The sequence below is a fragment of the Cervus canadensis genome, chromosome 7 (genome assembly GCF_019320065.1).
Source record: "Cervus canadensis isolate Bull #8, Minnesota chromosome 7, ASM1932006v1, whole genome shotgun sequence".
In the NCBI taxonomy this organism is placed as follows: Eukaryota; Metazoa; Chordata; class Mammalia; order Artiodactyla; family Cervidae; genus Cervus; species Cervus canadensis.
Window position 1 is genome coordinate 47,429,123 of NC_057392.1, and position 20,988 is coordinate 47,450,110.

Sequence of the window (20,988 nt, forward strand, 5' to 3'; positions counted from 1 at the left end):
TTTAAAGTAATGATTATTTATTAAGATCTTTACACAGGAATCAAGATATGGGTAAACATACAGTAGACACTCACCTCCCTGTTGCAGTTTGTTTTACACACCTTTATGCATACCAAATGTATAGAACTTGTAGAGGAATTTGAAGAAGCCACAAGATATTTGAGGAATGGTTTATTCTGAGGCTGAAGTCACCTGTGATCTGGGAACTGTAACACAGGGAAACTCACGGTCAGGGGTCTCTTGTGACACAGAGCTAAAAATATATCCGGTAGGGGAGAGGTGCCTAGTGTTTATGAGTAGACAGAAGGCCACTGCACTTTACTGGATGATACACATGGGCACTTACGGGACACGAAGTCACTGGATAAGTGACTCTCCCAAAAGTGGGATCAGATGGGGTAGTGGGACTGGAGGAGAGCCAGGAGAGACACTATCATTTAAGGTTCTTTGTTGAGTCAGGGCCTGTGCCAGTTGCTCTATTACTTCCCTTAATTCTCCATAGCAACTCTTGGTTACATTGATTCCTGTTTACAAATTAAGAGAGATTAAGTAGCTCGCCTAAGGTCATACAGGCAGAGACCAAGTTAAGGAGGACATTATTTTCTTCCCTCCTACACCACATGCCCCTTAGTGGTCCAAAACTCATGCACAAATTACTACCCCCACAGTTCTGTTCCTTATATGTGAACTAAGGAATCTAAGAGCTATTTAGTTTAAGTATTTATTTATTTTTCTTTCTTTATGTGGCTACGCCAGGTCTTGGTTGTAGCACACGGGCTCTTGGAACTTTGTTTCAGCATGTGAGATCTTTCAGTTGTGGTATGTGAACTCCTTAGTTGCAGCATGCAGGGTCTAGTCCCCTGACCAGGGATCGAATCCAGGCGCCCTGCATTGGGAACATGGAGTCTTAGCCTCTGGACCACCAGATAAGTCCCTCTAAGAGTCTGTTTAAAGCCATTCACATGTTCTACAAGTATCGCAGAGTGCAGATTTGACTCCTGGGATTTAGTTTGCAGACTTCTGTGCTGGGGTCCTTTCAGTTGAGGCTTCAACAAGCTTCCTTCCCCTGGTAGGTCCTGAATTCTGTTCTTATCTCATCTGCAGTGTGAGCCTGATGACAACTCCTCTCTGCTTTTCAGAGGTTTTCAGCCTTTTAGCCTCGGCTCTTAACAGTTTCAAAACTGTAGTTATCTTGATGAGAAAGTGGAACTTGTGTCTGATGACCTTCAAGTCTCTAAAAACTCCAGCTTCATGAGCTGGCCAAGAGTTCTGCCAGTAGAGCAGACCTGTTCACCAGCAGAAGTCCTCATTCTCATTCTGCATTCAGAATAGGCACATGTTACAAGTGGAAGAGGGGTTGTGAACATCAATCCACCTCTCACATCTCCCCTCTAGAATCTTAGCCCCTAAATTAGTCCTCATTGTTTCAGTAGCTTTCTGATGTTTTTAAGTAGAAAATTTTATACTTTTATCTGGCTCTTCTCATTGTCTTCAGCAGGACTGCAGGTCTACAGCACTGCTACCTGAAAAGCATAAGCTTTACTTTGCAGATAATTTAAAAATAGTACATTAAAGCTAAGCATATTCATTCACAATGCTATTTGCAAAAACTCAGTTACTTTTTTTTCACACTGAAAAATCTTCCTAAATTATGATTCTTAGAATTTAAAGGCAAAAAAGGACTGTCTAGAGTGGTATAGGCTTAGTTAGATGCATACATATCATTAATCTTATAATATTTTAGGAACATTTAAGTTTTGAGTAGATGATACATTCAACATGATTGAAAATTCAAAAAGTATAAAAACATAAACTCATTTTTCCACTTCTGTCTCCCAGCCACCCAGTTTCTCTCCCTGCTGGCAATACTGTTTTTCTCTCTCTTACATAGATATATATTTCTCTTCTTTGGATAAATTGCATACTATTCTACACTTGTATTTTTTGTTTACTCTATATCTTATAGTGCTTTTCATATCAGTAAAGTGGGTTTTTTTGTTTAACTGCTGTATAGTATTCCATTTTACCATCATTTATTGTCTCTTGATATGCTTAAGGTTGTTTCTAACTTGTTATTACAAACAATACCATACAAAAATCTTTTGTGCATGCCATTCTACATATATGTAAAACAGTAAGAAATCACTAGAGGTAAATTGCCAAGGTTACCTCTCCAGGGCTTTAAAACTTTAAAATTTTCTATTCATATCAAGCAACATATAAGAGTGCCTATTTCCCTACACTTTTGCCAAGACTGGAAAAAACAAAAACAAAACCAAAACCCATACGCACATAAAAACAAAACCAAAAAAGCTCCTTTATCTTTACTAATGAAGGATGGAAAAACATATGAGCATTGGTGTAAATGATATTATGCATCTTTTCACACATTCAAGAGCCATTTATATTTCCTTTCCTGGGAACTGTTTCTTAGGAACATAAACTTTTCTAATTTTTCTTTTGAGTTATTAGTCTTTTTCTTAATGTATTGGCAGACACTTTATAAAAAGAAATTAGCTTTTCATGGTGAACTGTATCTACTTTTTCCCTAGTCTTCCATGGCTTCCAATTTTCCTTTATGGTAGTTTTTACACAGAACTTATTTTCATGTTTTAACTGTGATAAAACATATAGTCCATTTTAATTTTTAACAATTAATTTTCAGATTCTCAGGCTCTGCACAGTTCTAGCACTCCTTGAGAAATTAAACACTCTCATATCCCTTCCATAAAAATGGACGGAAAAGTATCAATACATTCTAATGACACAAAATATTTATTAGTTTCTCACAAAGATGCATACACGGTAGGAGTATCAGAAAGACTAAGAAGTTAAAATTTGTGTTAAAGCCAATTTTAGTCAGGAAGACTTTTCACAGACAAATAAGTGGTTATATACGTAAATCCTAAATACATTATACTATTTTTCTCCCTTTTTGGTCATGGACTATTCCAGGAATATTTAACTGCGCAACTTTTATTTGAGGAATCCCTAAAATGTAAAGCAAAATTGGTCTTAAAAAAATATTGGTTTGATGAAAATATTTTAGTCTACTTTAGACAAATTTGGTTAGTTTCTAAGTACACTCACTTCATTTCAGCACAATCATTACTCAGGAGACAATCATTTTTGAGAAAGGGCAAACTAAATTTTAAGTTAGCATCAGGATTCTACCCATAATTAATCAATATTGAAGGAGATGCCATCATTATGCAGATTACAGAATTCTGGTTACAAAATTTGGAGGAAAAAAAAAATCAATGTCCAAAAGCACTGATAAATTTAAGCTACAATTATTAACTCTAGGACATTTTATTATGTTATTACCTTAACAGGATGGTTAACTAGACATCCATCAGAAATGCTGTTAAACCTGTTACTTGCTCAAAGTTGTTCATACTACTGAAACAAAAGATCTCTAAGTTAAATTTCATAAAATGAAATTGCTGCCTTCCTATTTAACTTTCAGGGGTAAGACAGGGCAAAACCCAAGTATCATACTTTCTATTTTTGTCCATAAACACAAAATAAGTCAGTATGATAACCTAAGGAAATAAACACATGGTTAGTCAGGTTCTACGATATAGGATACTGTGACATAACTTTCCATTTTTTCCTCTGGAATAGTCGATTAGATAGTATGGTGTGTAAAACTATAAAGTCTGAATGTTTCTTGTGACATTCAGCAAAGAAAGGATGAGGAAGAACACTCTGCCAGACTACACCTGCTACTCCATAGATTCAGCCGTCTGATCATCCCTCACTGTCCATCTACCCCCCTCAGCCTCATCCCAAGACAAGCTCCTTTGCATCAAGTCTGGTTTCCTCTGTCAACTAAGTCCTAGTTTTCCAGAAAACCCAGATTTTTCTGATTTCACACTGACCCCAACCCATTTTAAGTCAAAGAAAATATTGTAATACTTAAAGTAATTAAAGCAGAGATGGAAATTAGTGTTATGAAAGACGTATGTCAAGCGCTCTGCAAATATATGGGAAAGCTGCAAGAAAACAGCTTTTAAACTCTGCCTGGATCCCTCAGCTACTTGGTACTAATGTTGCTTTGATTACTAGTCAGGACAAAAAGAAACTCAAAGACCATAAATATGCATTTTGGGGAAATGCACAGAACTGAAGATTTCCTGGGAGTTGGCAAATGCAATTTTATATCTGTAAAGACTGTCAGCCTATACTTAGTACATCAGTTATTGAAAAAGGGAAGGAAAAAAGAAAAAAACGGGAAAGGAGTGGGACTCTTGCTTACAACTGAGTCCAGCAGAAACACATTTGTATATTCCTCCTTTGTAATCACATGGTCCTTTAGTTAGAGACAATGACTGTGTCCACAGTGCAGAGCTAATGAAAAATTTATAAAGAACCTATGATAGAAAGCTTCACAACCCAGCCTTATTGGATTATAAAATACTCTTCTTACTCAAGCATTACTTTGTGAATCTCTGAAACATCTGAAAAATACTTTTCTGTGACTTACTAGGCTGTAGGGAATGAGCAGTTTTAGGTACATTAGAATTTTCTCTAGTAGAATTTGCTATCTTTCTTCCATTAACCGAACATTTCAACTGGATCTTAAAAGAAGGTTGCTGATTTTCATTTTTTGAGTCTGTCCGAGGTTTTGGCTGCTTTAGCTCGGTTTGTCTTTTGGAGTTTCTGTCTCTGGAATTCTTTCTCTGTCCATTGAGTAATTTGTCTGGAGGTGAGGACACAGTCCGTAACTGATACCCATCTGGGGATCCTTTTTGCCTGTCTGGCCTCATTTGCTCTTGATCCACCTCTTTCTGAAGTTGTAATGCTAATAACCTGTCCTGCTTTTCTTGCGTATGTCTCTCAAAAAGTAGATGTTCCAAATCTATCAGTTTTTGGGTAAAGCTGATTTCTGTTTCCTCTTGGTCTGAGGAGGCTTTGGGGAACATTTTTCTTCTTTTTGTAGAAAAGCATGGCTCTCTAATTGCTTCAGACAGAGGTTCTAGGTTTCTTCTTTTGGAGGTATCTTTATTGAGCGGTAGGTGAGACTCTTCATTTTCTGTCTCAGCCATGTTGTTTCTAATGAACTGTGTCATACCTGATACAGTGCACCCACTCTCTGTTTCACCATAAGGCTTAGTGGCAGCATCTCCAGAGTAGGGAAATCTGGCTTTAGGTTCCTCATGATTTATGACACATAACCCTTTTTCACGACTGCTTGGTCCTGTTTCAACTTTTCCTTCAAGGCACCATTCTCCAGCACTGGTACATAACTGAGGCATAGGTGACTCCACTGAAGATTCTGCACCTTGTTCCTGAATCGGAAGGCGTATTTGAGGAGAAAGCGTCGGCATGTCTTCCTCAATGTCTGTGTCTTGCCATGTAGGGCTCTTCACATCACTGTTGTCGTCAGTTTCCTGTAGAAAACAGAAAAAGATTGAACGAACCAAGGGAAACCATCAAGTTATAACATATAAGTCTTATTAACATATAAGTCATATAAGTCTGACACCAAAACTGAGTTGTCACTATATACTATAATTACCTGATTATTACTACTAAGATATATTAGTTCTTAATAGTATTTTTGTTCTGTGTGCCAACTTAAGGTATTTCTTCATTTTCACTCCCATGAAAACCCACAGGCCAGTTTTACGTATGGCCAGCAGCTGGCACCAGGACTTGACCTCTCATCTGATAAACTTCCGCCAACCCAGGGACTTTTAATCCCTTTTTGTGTCACAAACCCTCCTCCTTTTGGCATTTTTGTGAAGCTGACAGATCTCTTCTGAGAATAATATTTTAAAACATAAAAGTAAATACATAGGTATCAATTTATATTAAAACACAATTATTAAAATCTTATAATAATGTGTATCATTAATACATTAAATAATAAGATCTGGTGACAAGTCTAGTAATTTGTAACACTGAAGGAGGGATGAGTATAAATAATGTTTCAAGAGATCTGCAACAAATGTAATATGTTATTGGTGACAAAGACACAGGTACTGTTGACAGTATTATGGTTTGCTGCTTATATTCATGACTAAAGGCAACTAAAATGAGAGGTCAGGCAGAAGATAAACCTTTTCTTCTATCCAGGTTCTTATTTACTCTATGGATTCTACCCACAGGACCTTAGGTTAAGAACCCTTGCTTTAACCAGTATAATTCTTCTCACTTACAGGTCTTGGGTATGTTAAGATCTAGGATTAGTTTTGACCATGGGAAAGCCTTAAGAAAGGCTTCAGTGAGAATTTGCTTCAAGACAAAAATTATTTCTTGTTCAAGATCTTAACTCTGTTATTTTACCTACTTTGCTTTGCATTTATTGTTCCTCATAACATTTCTTGTGAACCAATGTAGTCGGGGTTGGACAAATTCTAAGTTGCCTACCACGTTTTGCTGTGAGTATTAATATCAGGATGGGGGAAAAAAATCCCAGGCTTCAGTGCCTTCTTCCATCAATCTTTAGTCCCAGCATAAGCCAGACTATCTGGACTTGAATTTTCCTCTATTACCTTTACTTAACGGACTAACTTTGTGGCTCAGCTGGTAAAGAATCTGCCTGCAATGTGGGAGGCCTGGGTTAGATCCCTGAGTTGGGAAGATCCTCTGGAGAAGGGAATGGCTACCCACTCCAGTATTCTGGCCTGGAGAATTCCATGGACTGTACAGTCCACCGGGCCACAAAGAGTTGGACATAGCTAAGTGACTTTCACTTTTATAGGACTCTGAGCAATTGTCTTGCCTCTGCATGCCTCGGTTCTCTCAATTATAATTGGATACAAGGATACCTTACAAAATTGGTGGTTGTGATGAAGATTAAAGAAAATACATACATTTTGGGCACATAAATCTATGTATGTGCATTTGGGGCACATAAATGTCCATTAAGTGTTAGGTACTATAAAACCACCAATGTGAATTGAAAAAAATTTAGGAACCTATTAACAAAACTTTGGTTAACAAAACTTCTATGTAGGACATTGATCTTGGTGTCAGCTCACTTTTTCTAGTGCTATTTTCCTGCAAATATGATAGAGGTAGAATGTCACTTGTATTACTAGGCCTCATAGTTTATGATAAAAATGACCCTTATTGTTGAACTGCATCTGTACTAGGAAACCTAGGAGGGATCTTTAACCCCCTATAGGAAGCCAAAGTTCAGGGCTTTGGTAAATGACTTACAACTCTGACTGGCTGTGTTCTTTACCAGGACCTCTGGAAGCTACACCCATGAGTTGTTACAGTAAATAATCAACTCTTATGGGGCATGGGACTTCTAAATCTTCGTGGTGACTACACTCCTCTGCATGGTCTCACTTCCAGGCCATCACTTAGAAGCTCTGCAGTGAGGATTCTTGCTGAACAGATATGCCTGATGCTGCCCTACTAGTACGCTTTATTTCCCATTCTACTATCTTTTAAGTGAAGCTGGTACCAGGGGTAGCCTATTTAGTTTTGTGAGTCTGATGATCTGGGTCAGTTAGTTCAGTTCAGTCGTGTCCGACTCTTTGCGACACCATGAATCGCAGCACGCCAGGCCTCCCTCTCCATCACCAACTCCCGGAGTTTACTCAAACTCATGTCTATCGAGTCGGTAATGCCATCCAGCCATCTCATCCTCTGTCGTCCCCTTCTCCTCCCACCTCCAATCCCTCCCAGCATCAGGGTCTTTTCCAATGAGTCAACCCTTCGCATGAGGTGGCCAAAGTATTGGAGTTTCAGCTTCAGCATCAGTCCTTCCAATGAACACCCAGAACTGATCTCCTTTAGGATGGACTGGTTGGATCTCCCTGCAGTCCAAGGACTCTCAAGAGTCTTCTCCAACACGAAAGTTCAAAAGCATCAATTTTTCAGTGCTCAGCTTTCTTCACAGTCAACTCTCACATCCATACGTGACCACCGGAAAAACCATAGCCTTGACTAGACGGACCTTTGTTGGCAAAGTAATGTCTCTGCTTTTTAATATGCTATCTAGGTTGGTCATAACTTTCCTTCCAAGGAGTAAGCGTCTTTTAATTTCATGGCTGCAATCACCATCTGCAGTGATTCTGGAGCCCCAAAAAATAAAGTCCGACAGTTTCCACTGTTTCCCCGTCTATTTCCCATGAAGTAATGGGACCGGATGCCATGATCTTAGTTTTCTGAATGTTGAGCTTTAAGCCAACTTTTTCACTCTCCTCTTTCACTTTCATCAAGAGACTTTTTAGTTCCTCTTCACTTTCTGCCATAAGGGTGGTGTCATCTGCATATCTGAGGTTATTGATATTTCTCCCGGCAATCTTGACTCCAGCCTGTGCTTCTTCCAGCCCAGCAATTCTCATGATGAACTCTGCATGTAAGTTAAATAAGGAGGGTGACAATATACAGCCTTGACATACTCCTTTTCCTATTTGGAGCTAGTCTGTTGTTTCATGTCCAGCTCTAACTGTTGCTTCCTGACCTGCATATAGGTTTCTCAAGAGGTGGGTCAGGTGGTCTGGTATTCCCATCTCTTTCAGAATTTTCCACAGTTTATTGTGATCCACACAGTCAAAGACTTTGACATAGTCAATAAAGCAGAAATAGATGTTTTTCTGGAACTCTCTTGCTTTTTTGATGATCCAATAGATGTTGGCAATTTGATCTCTGGTTCCTCTGCCTTTCCTAAAACCAGCTTGAACATCAGGAAGTTCACGGTTCACGTATTGCTGAAACCTGGCTTGGAGAATTCTGAGCATTACTTTACTAGCGTGTGAGATGAGTGCAACTGTGTGGCAGTTTGAGCATTCTCTGGCATTGCCTTTCTTTGGGATTGGAATGAAAACGGACCTTTTTCAGTCCTGTGGCCACTGCTGAGTTTTCCAAATTTGCTGGCATATTGAGTTTAGCACTTTCACAGCATCATCTTTCAGGATTTGAAATAGCTCTACTGGAATTCCATCACCTCCACTAGCTTTGTTTGTAGTGATGCTTCCTAAAGCCCACTTGACTTCACATTCCAGGATGTCTGGCTCTAGGTGAGTGATCATACCATCATGATTATCTGGGTCAGGGATCTACAAATTTTGCCCATGGACAAAATTCTTTTTATCTTTTATATTTTGTCCTACCTCCTTTCGAAGACAGTGGGCTGCTTTTCTGGGCACCTGATGTTCTCTGCTAGCGATCAGAAGTTGTTTTGTGCAGTTTGCTCAGCGTTCAAATGTCCTTTCGATGAATTAGTAGGGGAGAAAGTGGTCTCCCCGTCCTATTCCTCCGCCATCTTAGCTCCTCCCCCACAATGGACAAAATTCAGCTTGGTGTCTTTTCTTGTAAACAGTTTTACTGGAACAAAAAAAGCTCATTTGTTTACATTTTATTCTGGATGCTTCCACGTGAAAACAAATCACTGAATAGTTGACTGAGACTACCTGGGCCACAAAGCCTAAAATATTTACTGTCTGGCTTTTTAGAGAAAAAATCTGCTGACTCCTAAGTTAGGTGAGACTAAGCTGATTAAGAAGGTGTATTCCATTTACTACAGTGACTTTTTAAAAAAAAAGTTAGGAAACTACAAGTATTAACGATCTATAGCATTAATAAACTTGCCAAGTCAAGAATACTTTAGCATCCACAAACCTTAGACATGGAGTTTTTTCCATCTTCCTGCACAACTTCAGACTGTGATGCTGACCCAAGTTGAGATTTAGGTGACAAATACCTTTAGAAAAAAAGAGTTTGAAGCCAATTACACTTCAATAAAATATATATATTTAAAAAAAGTTTGCCAAAATTTGAATCTTTGAAACACAAGTGGCATGTATCCAATGAAATAAAGCCAGGTTAGCTATTTATGCTGAAAGTTGTCCAGCTTGCTACTTGGCTGATTTCTCAGAAAAAGTGTTATTTTATCTCCCTGTCTCAGGTATTTTGGTCTAGCTCTGGAACAAAACTTAAAAGTCCGAGTATTGATATTTAGTGAAAAACAGAAGAAAAGGAAGCAAAAGTCAAATCTAAATTATTCCTTAATTCTCAAAAGAATCTAAGTAGGTAGGTCCTGGCATCAAAACAACCTAAGGCTGTGTAGTCTTTCCAAAAGTAATGGAAATGACATTTTAAATCAGGAGAAGGAATATGTTAGTTTCTTTTTAATGTCAGAAATTCTAAATTTTTAGTCTCTGAAAAATGGTCCATGATCAGATTCTTTACCATTTTGGTTTAGAGATTTTATTACATACAAATTTGTATCAACTATCTGATTAGAGACAAAAAAGATTTATCAATATGTTAGCGTAAGAGCACATCTCTATCTAAGCATCAGTTTAATCTTGTATTTCTGATAAATTTTTATGTTTATATATTTCAAAGTATATATTTAGATTCACAGAGATTTAATGACAGTTATATCCTTTATGTGTGTGCATGCTAAGTCGCTTCTCAAACTCATGTCCAACTCTTTGTGACCCTATGGACTATAGCCTCTCAGGCTCCTGTGTCCAAGGGATTCTTCAGGCAAGAATACTGGAGTGGGTTGCCATTTCCTTCTCCAGGGGATCTTCCTGACCCAAGGATCGAGCCTATCCATTTTTATGTCTCTGCATTGGCTGGTGGGTTCTCTCACCAACAGCACCACCTGGGAAGCCCCCTATATCCTTTATGCAGAATAATAATATATCAATTTGAAATATCCCCGCTTTTCTGTTTTAATGGCTCTCTTGATTTCTACTTTACATAATATCAACATTAATAATATTGATGCTACATGTCTGCTTTTTCTCTTAATAGCAACCACCTCTTGTAACGCTGCCCTCTCCCCATAAATCTTCATCTCCCTGTCCCAAATTTCCACCATCTCAAATCCTAAATTTCTATGAATTTTGGAAGGGGGTAAATCACCTGCACATATTTATCTAGTTGAACCAAAAGCCCTTACATGTTTTTGAAGTCTAGATTGTAGTTGATAAACTTCTTCGATTACGAATTACTCTGGGAAAGCTTATCAACTCATCTTGCTGCTAAGAGGGGCACAGTGGGGCAACTAAACTCACTCCATTGTTGACTACCTGACTCATGCTTTTTGCACAGTAGGGAAGAAACGTAATATATAAACTGGGAAAAACAAAGTGGGATAAGATCTAGATGCCAAACTGTAAACTCTTTCAATGACGATGACCTTATACTGGACTAGTTGTTTTTTTGTTTTCCACTTGAATCTAAACCAAGAGAAGAAGGAATCCAACTATTTGATTTTGAGAAAATGGGACCAACATGGAAATCCTGAGCAGTCAAGATAAAAAAAGGCTTCACATCTCTCTTCATGCTAGCCAGGAATCTAAGCTATGTGAGCATCTCTCTTATTTGCACTTTACATCAATCTCAGACCATCTGGAGGGTTTTCATGCAGAGCTGATGGGCCAAATATTGATACAGCAGTAATCTATAGTCACTTACTTCTGAATATCTCCAGTGTTTGTTTGTTTGTTCTTACTTTTCTTTTGTGATTTGGTTGTGACCGGATCAGATTTTCTGGAATTCAAAGGCGAAGCCAAAACACTTCCCTCACAGAAATTGTTCTTCGACAACAGAAAAAGCATAAAAAACCTCTTTAAATAAAATATGCTATTAACTCAGAATCCACAATAGAATTTTTCAGGAATTATGCTCATTATGCTTAAATTCTATATATCCTGTGAAATAATACTGACCATGCAAAAATTAGTATAAACAAGATTAAGTTTCTCTAAGTTGGTGTAAATTGCATTATTACCCTACGTTAGATAAACACAAAGAGCATAATGATACTAATCTCATTAACTGATCATTTTTATATTTTTCTAATGAATAATTTCATTTATTTATAACTACTTTAACCTATAGGGGAACATTGAAAAAGCTGGGGCTATACCTGGAATAAAAGTTATTTTATGTAAAATAATTTAATTTGGGAATTTAAGGGCATACCAATAAATAGCACGAATATTTACTTCCTATCTCATGACAGACCCATAAGTTTCCTACTATGTCATTGGAAAAATTAACATACTTGGTGGTGGTTGACATTTGGCCTTGAACCACCAAACTTTTATTCTAAAATATCAATAGATCTGCTCTTATAATCCCATGTGAAAACAAGAATTAGAACAATAATTCTTGAAAGACAAAGTTGACCCCAGGGTTTCTTCTTTGATATATTTTCTTTCCTACCCATTTGTTATTCTATTGGTCTTTTTTTTTGGCCTTGCAGCTCAGCTAGCAGGATCTTAGTTCCCCAATCAAGGATTGAACCCAGGGCCATGGCAGTGAAAGTGCTGAGTTATAATCATTGAACTGCCAGGGAAGTTCCATGGTCTATGTCTTTTACTTAATTTCTCAATTGTGTAAAGTTCTGAAGCTATTTCACTTAAATTTTAAAAGGAAATATAATTTTTTAAAAGGGTGTACATTGTAGAACTCAGTTATATTATGAATGGCAAGCCTCTCAAAAAATGGGGGAAAAATATCAATTCTGGATATACTTTACTTTGGTAAGTATATTTTAAGGTATCTGTTGTTTGAAAGCAGAAGAATTGTTTTTAGAGGCTCTCAAAGCTGCACACATATCCCCAGAGGGGAGTGGTATTCCCTAAATCCCATCCCCAGAGATTTTGTATTTTAAAAGAACTTCAAGTGATTCTGCCAGGTCCTCTCAAATCACTGGGTCTCACTGTATCCTTTGGTCTTACAGTATGTGTTCTATCATCCTTCCCTTAATTCATTGTCCCCTAGGCAGTAATTTTTAACCATGGCAAGATAACAAAATCCAGGTTTAATATGTTATGTAAGAATTTACGGACTTCCCTTGTAGTCCAGCGTTTAAGACTCCATTCTTCCACACAGGGGGCATGGGTTCAATCACTGATTAGGTAACTAAGATCCTACAAGCCGCTCAGCATGGACAAAAAAGAATTTAATGTGCTTCACTTTCAAAAAGTGATTGGCATCCATACAATGGAATATTTTACCTCTATTACAAAAGAATTATAGACTATATGTAGCAATATGAAAAATCTCTTATGAAATATCAAGTGAAAAAAGTCAGGAAATAGTTTCTTCTGAGGCTAAATGTCTTCCTGCCCCTTGATGTTGGACCAAGTCAAGTGATTTTATTAAATGGCATGTAAACTATTATGATGTTTAAACAGAAGCGTTAGGAGCCACTGCAGGGTTGGCTTTTATTCTCTTTCCTCTTCCGTTAAGAACGGCATGGCCTAAAGAGGACTCCCTCTTCACATGGAACACCACCAAATCAGCTGACATGAATTGTGAGCAAGTCATAAATGTGGGTGGTTAAAAGCCTCTGAGATATGGGGATCATCTGTTACCTCTGCAATGCTGACTGATGCCATTTCCCATTTACATGTAAAATGATAAAGGAGAAGTTTGTGAACATAAAATACTAACTAAACCAACATTCAAAAGAAAAAAAAAGGGTCAGAAAAAAAAACCCAAAAACCCAGTGTGATTCATGTATCATTTTTAGGTGAAAAAAAAAGTTATAAGAAAGAAACCATTAATAGTGCTAACCTTTGGGGAAAGAGCATGATGTAATGGAATAAGAATAGGAGTGGAGAAGTGGGAGGGGGAAATGGAGTTTTCATTTTCCACTGAACAGCTTCCTACATAACTAAATTTACTTATAAAAAATAAGTTTTTTATAGAATACTTGGTGGACTTCCCCAATGGTCCAGTAGTTAAGACTTTGCTTTCCAATGAGGGAGTATGGGTTCGATTCCTGGTCAGGGAGCTAAGATTCCACATGCCTCATGGCAAAAAAACAAAACATGAAAATAACATGGTGAATGCTTCCTCTTTAGACTGTTCAAAATAAAACAAAGCAACAGTAATGGAAATACTTCAAAGTTCTTTCTTGAAACTTACAATATCAAGGCTTAGTCTTCTTGCCAGTTCTTCATCACTTTTCAGTTGTTCTTCCATTTCTCTGTGCCTTTTTTCTGCCTGTCTCTTTTCTTCCGCTTCCTCCTCTGCCAGTAATCTCTGAATGTATTCTTCACTGGCTTTGTTTTCTTCTTCCTCACAGGCTCGCCGCTCTGCCTCTACCTTAAAGATGATTAATACAGTACAATCCTTCTCTGAACTTTTGAGTACACTTGCAATATTTCTTAATAAGAATAGTAAAAAAAAAAAAGAAAAAGAAACAACAACAAATTGGCAGGAATTAAAATCCCTCAAATGAAGGCCAAATCTGGAGAGGCGATTTCCTGTAGTTTAGGAAGTCTCCTTTAGGAAGCCTCCCCAGTTAGTCCAATGAAACCTTGATCAAAGCCTCATCCCTCCTTGTTTCAGTCCTTATCACAGTTTCTATTACACTATAATACAGTTTTGGAAGTCTTCCTAGGGGATATTTTTCCTTAGGTAATAGAAGGTCACGTTCTGACTAACTTTGGCATAGGTTTCTGAACCAAACACTAGCAAGGGAATGGAATGATAAAAACTGAATTAAACTAAATCAGGGTCTCTCCCTGAAGTTGGGATGAATCTCCAAACACAGTGGGCAGGGGTGCAGTAGTTGCTGAAAAAACAACAATGGTCATTATATGATCTACAGATGAGGAAAGACACAGAAAAACTTTTAATAGATCAGTAAGTGGTCTAACTTTCTTAGCTCAGTAAGTGGAAAAGTGGGGGCTCAAACTCAGCTTTCTGGACCTAAGACCATGCTTGTGGGCATTTAAACTATACTTCCTGAAAGAAATAATGTTAAGAAGAACTACTTTAGAAATTCAAAGGACCTGACTCGAAAATAAGTCCTTGACTCAATTCAAGTGAAGGAAACAGGAGGAAAGATTTGTTGTTTTCTTGCTCTTAAAGGAAAGCCATTGGAAGAGACTGCTGTTTCTTCCTCTGCGTATCATTGTATATGAAACCGAGGTTCAGAAATGTGCAGCGGTCTTGCTATTAGCCTGAGGATAAAGCCAGGTGACAGAAGTCAGTAAAGAAATGGAACTAGAGCTCTGGAGAAAACCAACCCTGAAGTCCCTACTAATCTCTGGAATTCCAATAAATTACAGTTTTTTTCACCTGTACCCAAAATCATCCTGATAAAACCTGTTCTCACTACATTGTTGTGAACATTAAATTATTCCTTAAACCCTTACTTAAAGACACTGTTTAGACAACATGCTTACAATTAACTACTATGTTTATTTACTAGCTCTTGTAGAGCTCACATGGTCTAATACAGTAGCCACTAGCTACATGTGGCCATTGAAATGTGACTAGTCCAAATTGAGATGTAGTATAAGTACAAAATACACAGTTGAAGACCAAATAAGAATAATCAATACTTTCTATATTGACTACATAATAAAATATTTTAGATACAATATCTATAAAAATTAATTTCATGTTTTTTAAAAAATAAAAAATGTGACTAATAGGAAACTATGTATGAACCCACATCATATTTCTATTGGACAACATTGCTCTAGACTAATCAGGGTAGGAGGAGTACTAAGGTTCTCCTAGTACTAGTGAAATCCAAAGAGCCCTCTTTTCCTAATTAGGTACTTGACAAAGAAAGTAGACTGAGCACCAAAGAATTGATGCTTTTGAACTGTGGTGCTGGCGAGACTCTTGAGCGTCTCTTGGACAACAAGGAGATCAAACCAGTCGATCCTAAAGGAAATCGACCCTGAATATTCATTGGAAGGATCAATGCTGAAGCTGAAACTCCAATACTTTGGCTATCTGATGCAAAGAGCAGACTCACTGGAAAAGACCCTGTTGCTGTGAAAGACTGAAGGCTGGAGAAGGGGATGACAGAGGACGATGGTTGGATGGCATCATTGACTCAATGGACATGAGTTTGAGCAAGCTCCAGAAGATGGTGAAGGACAGGGAAGCCTGGTGTGCTGCAGTCCATGATGTCAGAGTCGGACATGACTGAAAGACTGAAAAACAACTTCACAATTAGCCCTTTATGCTTTCCTCATCTAAAAGCATTGTTTGTGCCTCTAAAATTCATATACTGAAGCCCTAACTCCTCAATGTAACATTTAGAGGTGGGGCCTTCAGGAGGTAATAGGATCATGAGGGTGGAGTCCTCATGAAAGGGACTAGTAGCCTTAGAAGAAGAGACACAAGAGAGATGATCCATCTCTCCCTCCCTCTCTTTGCCATTTAAGAACACAGTGAGAAGGCAGCTGTTGAGAAGCCAGGAAACTGACCCTTGACCCTTGCCCAACACCAGATCCAGAACTGTGAGAAATCAATGTTTGTTGCTTCATTCACCCAGTCTATGGTGTTTTTGAGCCTAAATGAACTTAAGACACCATAAACTACCACTGTTTTCCCATCCTTTATGCTTAAAGCTTCAGGGAAATTTAAAGTCTCTTTCACACTTAAATGCTTACAGATCACTATCACATAGGAAGAGCACCAAACACGTATAAATAAACTAAAGCTAATTTTAACTATTTTGAACACATGTAAAAACTGGAGCTGTGGGATGTCCCTAGAGGTTCAGAGATTAAGACTTTGCCTTCCAAAGCAGAGGGTGAGGGTTTGAGCCCCTGGTCAGGAAGCTAAGATCCCACATGACTTGCAGCCAAAAAGCAAAACATAAAACAGAAACAATACTGTAAGTGTTTCAATAAAGACTTTAAAAAATGGTCCACATTTAAAAAAAAAAAAAACTGAAGCCTTTATAAACTATATTAAAATCATTAACATTTCAGTATATATTATTATTTATTTATATAGGCACATAAAACTGTATGCAAAACCACAGCAGAAAATTTTTCCAAAAAAGAACATTTACGACCTACCTTGCTTATCTCCTCTTCATATTCTCTCCTTAATTCCCCAGGTTTACTTAATAAGCGGACTGGCTGATAGTCATCAACTGTTTCAGATCAAGAGAGAAAATTACATTACAGGCAATTACAGAATTCTATAGCTAGCTTTGAGCTTCCATTAAACCCATATTAATATAAAATGCAAAATTAAAATAAGTGTACAATTATTAACAGCTATAGGAATATGGAATTCCATTTTAAAAAAGGCCAGAGGTTTTCTGGTTCAAAATGGCACACAAATACGTATACTTAGCTCTTTCTCTAGAAACCATTAAAATAACAGTAAAGGAATTTTAAAAAAGCAATCCCACAATAATAGTGAACAGATAGTTCTCCAAAAAAGATATATACAAATGGCCAGCAAGCACATGGAAAGATGCTCATCATTACTAGTCATTAGGGAAATATAAATCAAAACCACAATGAGACAGCAACTCCCCCCTACCCCATCAAACAAAAAAAAACAAAACCAGAAAGTAGCAAATGCTAACAAATACATAGAAAGGAACTCTTGCCCTTGCTGGCGGGAGTATTTAAGATTGTACAGCTGTTATGGAAGAGTACAGCAGTTCCTCAAAAAATTAAAACACAGAATTACCACATGATCCAGCAATTTCTTTTCAGATACATACTCAAAAGAGTTGAAAGCAGGGACAGACACTTGTACACCAATGTTAATTCACGATAGCCAAAAGGTGGAAGGCAAAGATGGAAGTAACCCAATGATCCATTGACAGATGAAAGGTTAAACAAACACGGTAAACACATACAATAAAATATTAGCCATAAAAAGAAATGAAATTCATTCACATGCTACAACATAAAGTCTGACTTTATGTTAAGTGAAAGAAGGTGGTGATCATTTTGTACTATGTAAAATTACTGAATTACTGTTGTGAAATAGTGAACCTAATATAATATTGTAAGGTAATTATACTTGGATTATTTTTTTTTAATGAAGGCGCCAAATTGCCCATACTGGGAAAAAGAGGGGAGAAAAAGAGAAAGGGAGGGAAGGAGGGAAGGGACAAAAAAAGCTACAAATAGCTACTATGATTCTACTTCTATAAGGTACATAAAGTAGTTAAATCACAGAGACAAGAAGTAACAGTGGTGGTAGCCAAGGGCTGGATGGAGAGGAACTGAGGAATTATTGTTTAATGGGTATAGAGTTTCAGTTTTTGAAGATGAAAAAGTTCTGGAAAGGGATGATGGTGATGCTTGCACACCTATGTGAATGTACTCAATGCCTTGAATTGAACATCTAAAAATGGTTAAAATGGTAAATTTTGTAATGTATACTTTACCACAATTTAAAAAACATACTAAGATACCAGTTAACACCTCCTAGGATGGCTATAAAAATTTTTTTTTAAAAAGCAGAAAGAACTAGTGTTGCTTAGGATATGCAGAAATTGAAACCATTACACATTGTGAAGGGAATGTAAAATGATGCAGATCTGTGAAAAAGTTTGGCAGTTCCTCAGAAGGCTAAACAGAATTACCATATGATCCAGCAACTCCACTCCCACAAACACAAAAAATGAAAACATATTCAAACAAATACTTGTACATGAGTATTCATATCAGCACCTATTCAAACAGCCAAAAGGTGAAAACTACCCAAATGTTCATCGATGAATGAATGAAAAAAATATATACATAAAAATTATTCAGCCCTAAAAAGGAATGAAGTACTAATACATAATAGAACCTTGTATGAACCTTGGAAACATTATGCTAAGTGAAAGAAGCCAGACACAACAGATCACATATTTTATGAATACACTTATATTATCTTTGTTGCTGTTGTTGAGTCGCTAAGTTGTGTCTAATTTTTGGGGGGACCCCATGGACTGTAGCCTGCCAGGCTCCTCTGTCTACGGGATTTCCCAGGCAAGAACACTGGAGTGGGTTGCCATTTCCTTCTCCAGGGGATCTTTCTGATGCAGGGATTGAGCCTGCATCTCCTGCATTGGCAGGTAGATTCTTTACTGCCCAGGCACCTAGGAAGCCCTTCCCAATGAATACCTATTGCTTATTCTGAAGTTCTTTTGTTCTCAGATCTATCAAACAGCCCAGATGCTTCCTTCTGCTTATACCATGGAGATCTGATTTTGGTGATTTGTCCTGGTATCTTTTGGGGTTTATGGGAACATTTTATGAGCTAATTCTGTGGTAAATGATGTCTATGATGTTTAATTCTGCTAAACAGGTGGTGTGTGTGTTTTACTGGGGCTTCACAGAAATTAAAAAAACCAAGCAAATTCACAGAGAACTCTGGAAAGGGGGAGGGGAAGAATGGGAGTCATAGCTTAATGGTTAAAGAGTCTGTCTGGAGTGATGAAAAAGTTTTGGAAACATAGTGGTGATGGTTGCAAAACATTGTGAATGTAATTAACACTACCGCGTCCACTTAAAAATGGTTAAAATGGCAAATCTATGACCAACCTAGACAGCATATTAAAAAGCAGAGACATTACTTTGCTGATAAAGGTCTGTAGAGTCAAAGGTTTTCCCAGGAGTCAGGTATAGATGTGAAAGTTGGACTATAAAGAAAGCTGAGCGCTGAAGAACTGATGGTTTTGAACTGTGGTGTTGGAGAAGACTCTTGAGAGTCCCTTGGACTGCAAGGAGATCCAACCAGTCCATCCTACAGGAAATCAGTCCTGGATATTCACTGGAAGGACTGATGCTGAAGCTGAACTCCAATACTTTGGCCACCTGATGAGAAGAACTGACTCATTGGAAAAGACCCTGATGCTGGGAAAGACTGAAGGCAGGGGAAGGGGATGACAGAGGATGAGATTGTTGGATGGCATCACTGACTCCATGGACATGAGTCTGAGCAAGCTCCAGGAGTTGGTGATGGGCAGGGAAGCCTGGCGTGCTGCAGTCCCTGGGGTCACAGCGTCAGACATGACTGAGTGAACGAATTGACACTAAGTAAAAAGAATTCCAAAAAAAGTACACCACAGCATTAAGCATCACATTCAAAGCCTAAACAAGAAACATCACATGACTTATTGAGCACATAAATGATCAAGCTGCTAGAGTCAAGTGTTCAGTTTGGGGCAAAAAGAGGAGTCCACACTGTGGAGGACCTCTGAATAAAAACGGCTGAGCTAGATGGCCACAGAAACCTATTTTAGGCTCCCTGCAAACTTAAGAATTAAATGAATGGCAATGTACAGGCAAGCAAGTTGAGAAAGTAATTGAAAGTGAAAAAGACATTAACACAAGAATCCAGTAGTCTCCTTACTTCTGCTGTTGCTATACTGCGATTGTGGCTCCTCTGCGACTATTTATGTAACTTTTCATGACTGAAGACTCTATCGGGCAATTCTTTCTTTTGGGGTTTTCCTTTTCAATTTTTAATTGAACAAACACCAAGTGAACACAGGCTGGGCATTATAACAATGAACAAAATATTGCCATTGACCTTAATCAATATTTTGAGGCCAAAAAAACCCAAACACCTCTGAAAATTTTGGACAAATTTTAGTAACTGGCTCTCTGTTTTATCCTTTTAAAAATGGATTAGTGGCGGTTGGCTTTCAAAATGATCTTGGTTTTTAGGCAACAAACGCGCTGGGTTCTACTCACCAATTTCCTCTGATTCTTGCCCAGCGGCTCTTAGCTTGCATTCCTTTGGATAGTGTTTTTGAATTATCTCCCACAGTTCCATATTAACAAGAGAATTTGTTCGGGTACGGTACCGAGCCCACGAAGAGACACGGCGGCGACAGAAGGGACAGCACAAATTTGCCTTTTCGACAGTCGATTCGAAGCATGGTTTACAGAGCGTGTGGTTACAAGGCAGAGTCACAGGCTCAAAGAGGATTTCCACACAGATCTGGCACTGACATTCTAACAAGGAAGGGATGGCGTCTTTGGGTACAGCCATTTTAATATGCTAATAAGGCATATTCAACATCAACACCTGAAAGAGAAAGAATCTTGTTTCCGGTCCGAGTAGGAAAAAGCAAAGTAACAGTTTCGCGTTTTAAATATTATGCCCAGCAGCCTGGCAGAATTCAGAGATTGAACGCATCAGATGTCTAGAAGTAAGGTCAGGTAAACAGTACGACCCTGGAAGGCGGTGTATTATCCATGCTTAAGATGAACATCCGGAAAGAAAACAAATGAATCTTCGCTGCTCCCAGGCATTAACAACTATTGC

The 20,988-nt window shown here is 38.0% G+C and overlaps 1 protein-coding gene across 3 annotated transcripts in view; it reads right to left on the reverse strand.

Moving 5' to 3' along the window:
• The window catches only part of RNF168 (ring finger protein 168), a 25,972-nt gene continuing 4,984 nt past the window's right edge, over positions 1–20,988 (reverse strand). For 2 of the 3 annotated variants that reach the window (XM_043473259.1, XM_043473258.1), the window contains exons 2-7: positions 20,412–20,748; positions 16,776–16,852; positions 13,867–14,046; positions 11,401–11,522; positions 9,589–9,670; positions 1–5,396 (exon numbers count right to left, since the gene is read on the reverse strand). In XM_043473259.1, the coding sequence (XP_043329194.1) occupies positions 4,440–5,396; positions 9,589–9,670; positions 11,401–11,522; positions 13,867–14,046; positions 16,776–16,852; positions 20,412–20,712 (1,719 nt within the window). In that variant the 5' untranslated portion in view covers positions 20,713–20,748 and the 3' untranslated portion in view covers positions 1–4,439. Of the gene's footprint in view, positions 5,397–9,588; positions 9,671–11,400; positions 11,523–13,866; positions 14,047–16,775; positions 16,853–18,310; positions 18,535–20,411; positions 20,749–20,988 lie in introns of those variants that run through there. The other variant, XM_043473260.1, reaches the window with a different exon arrangement.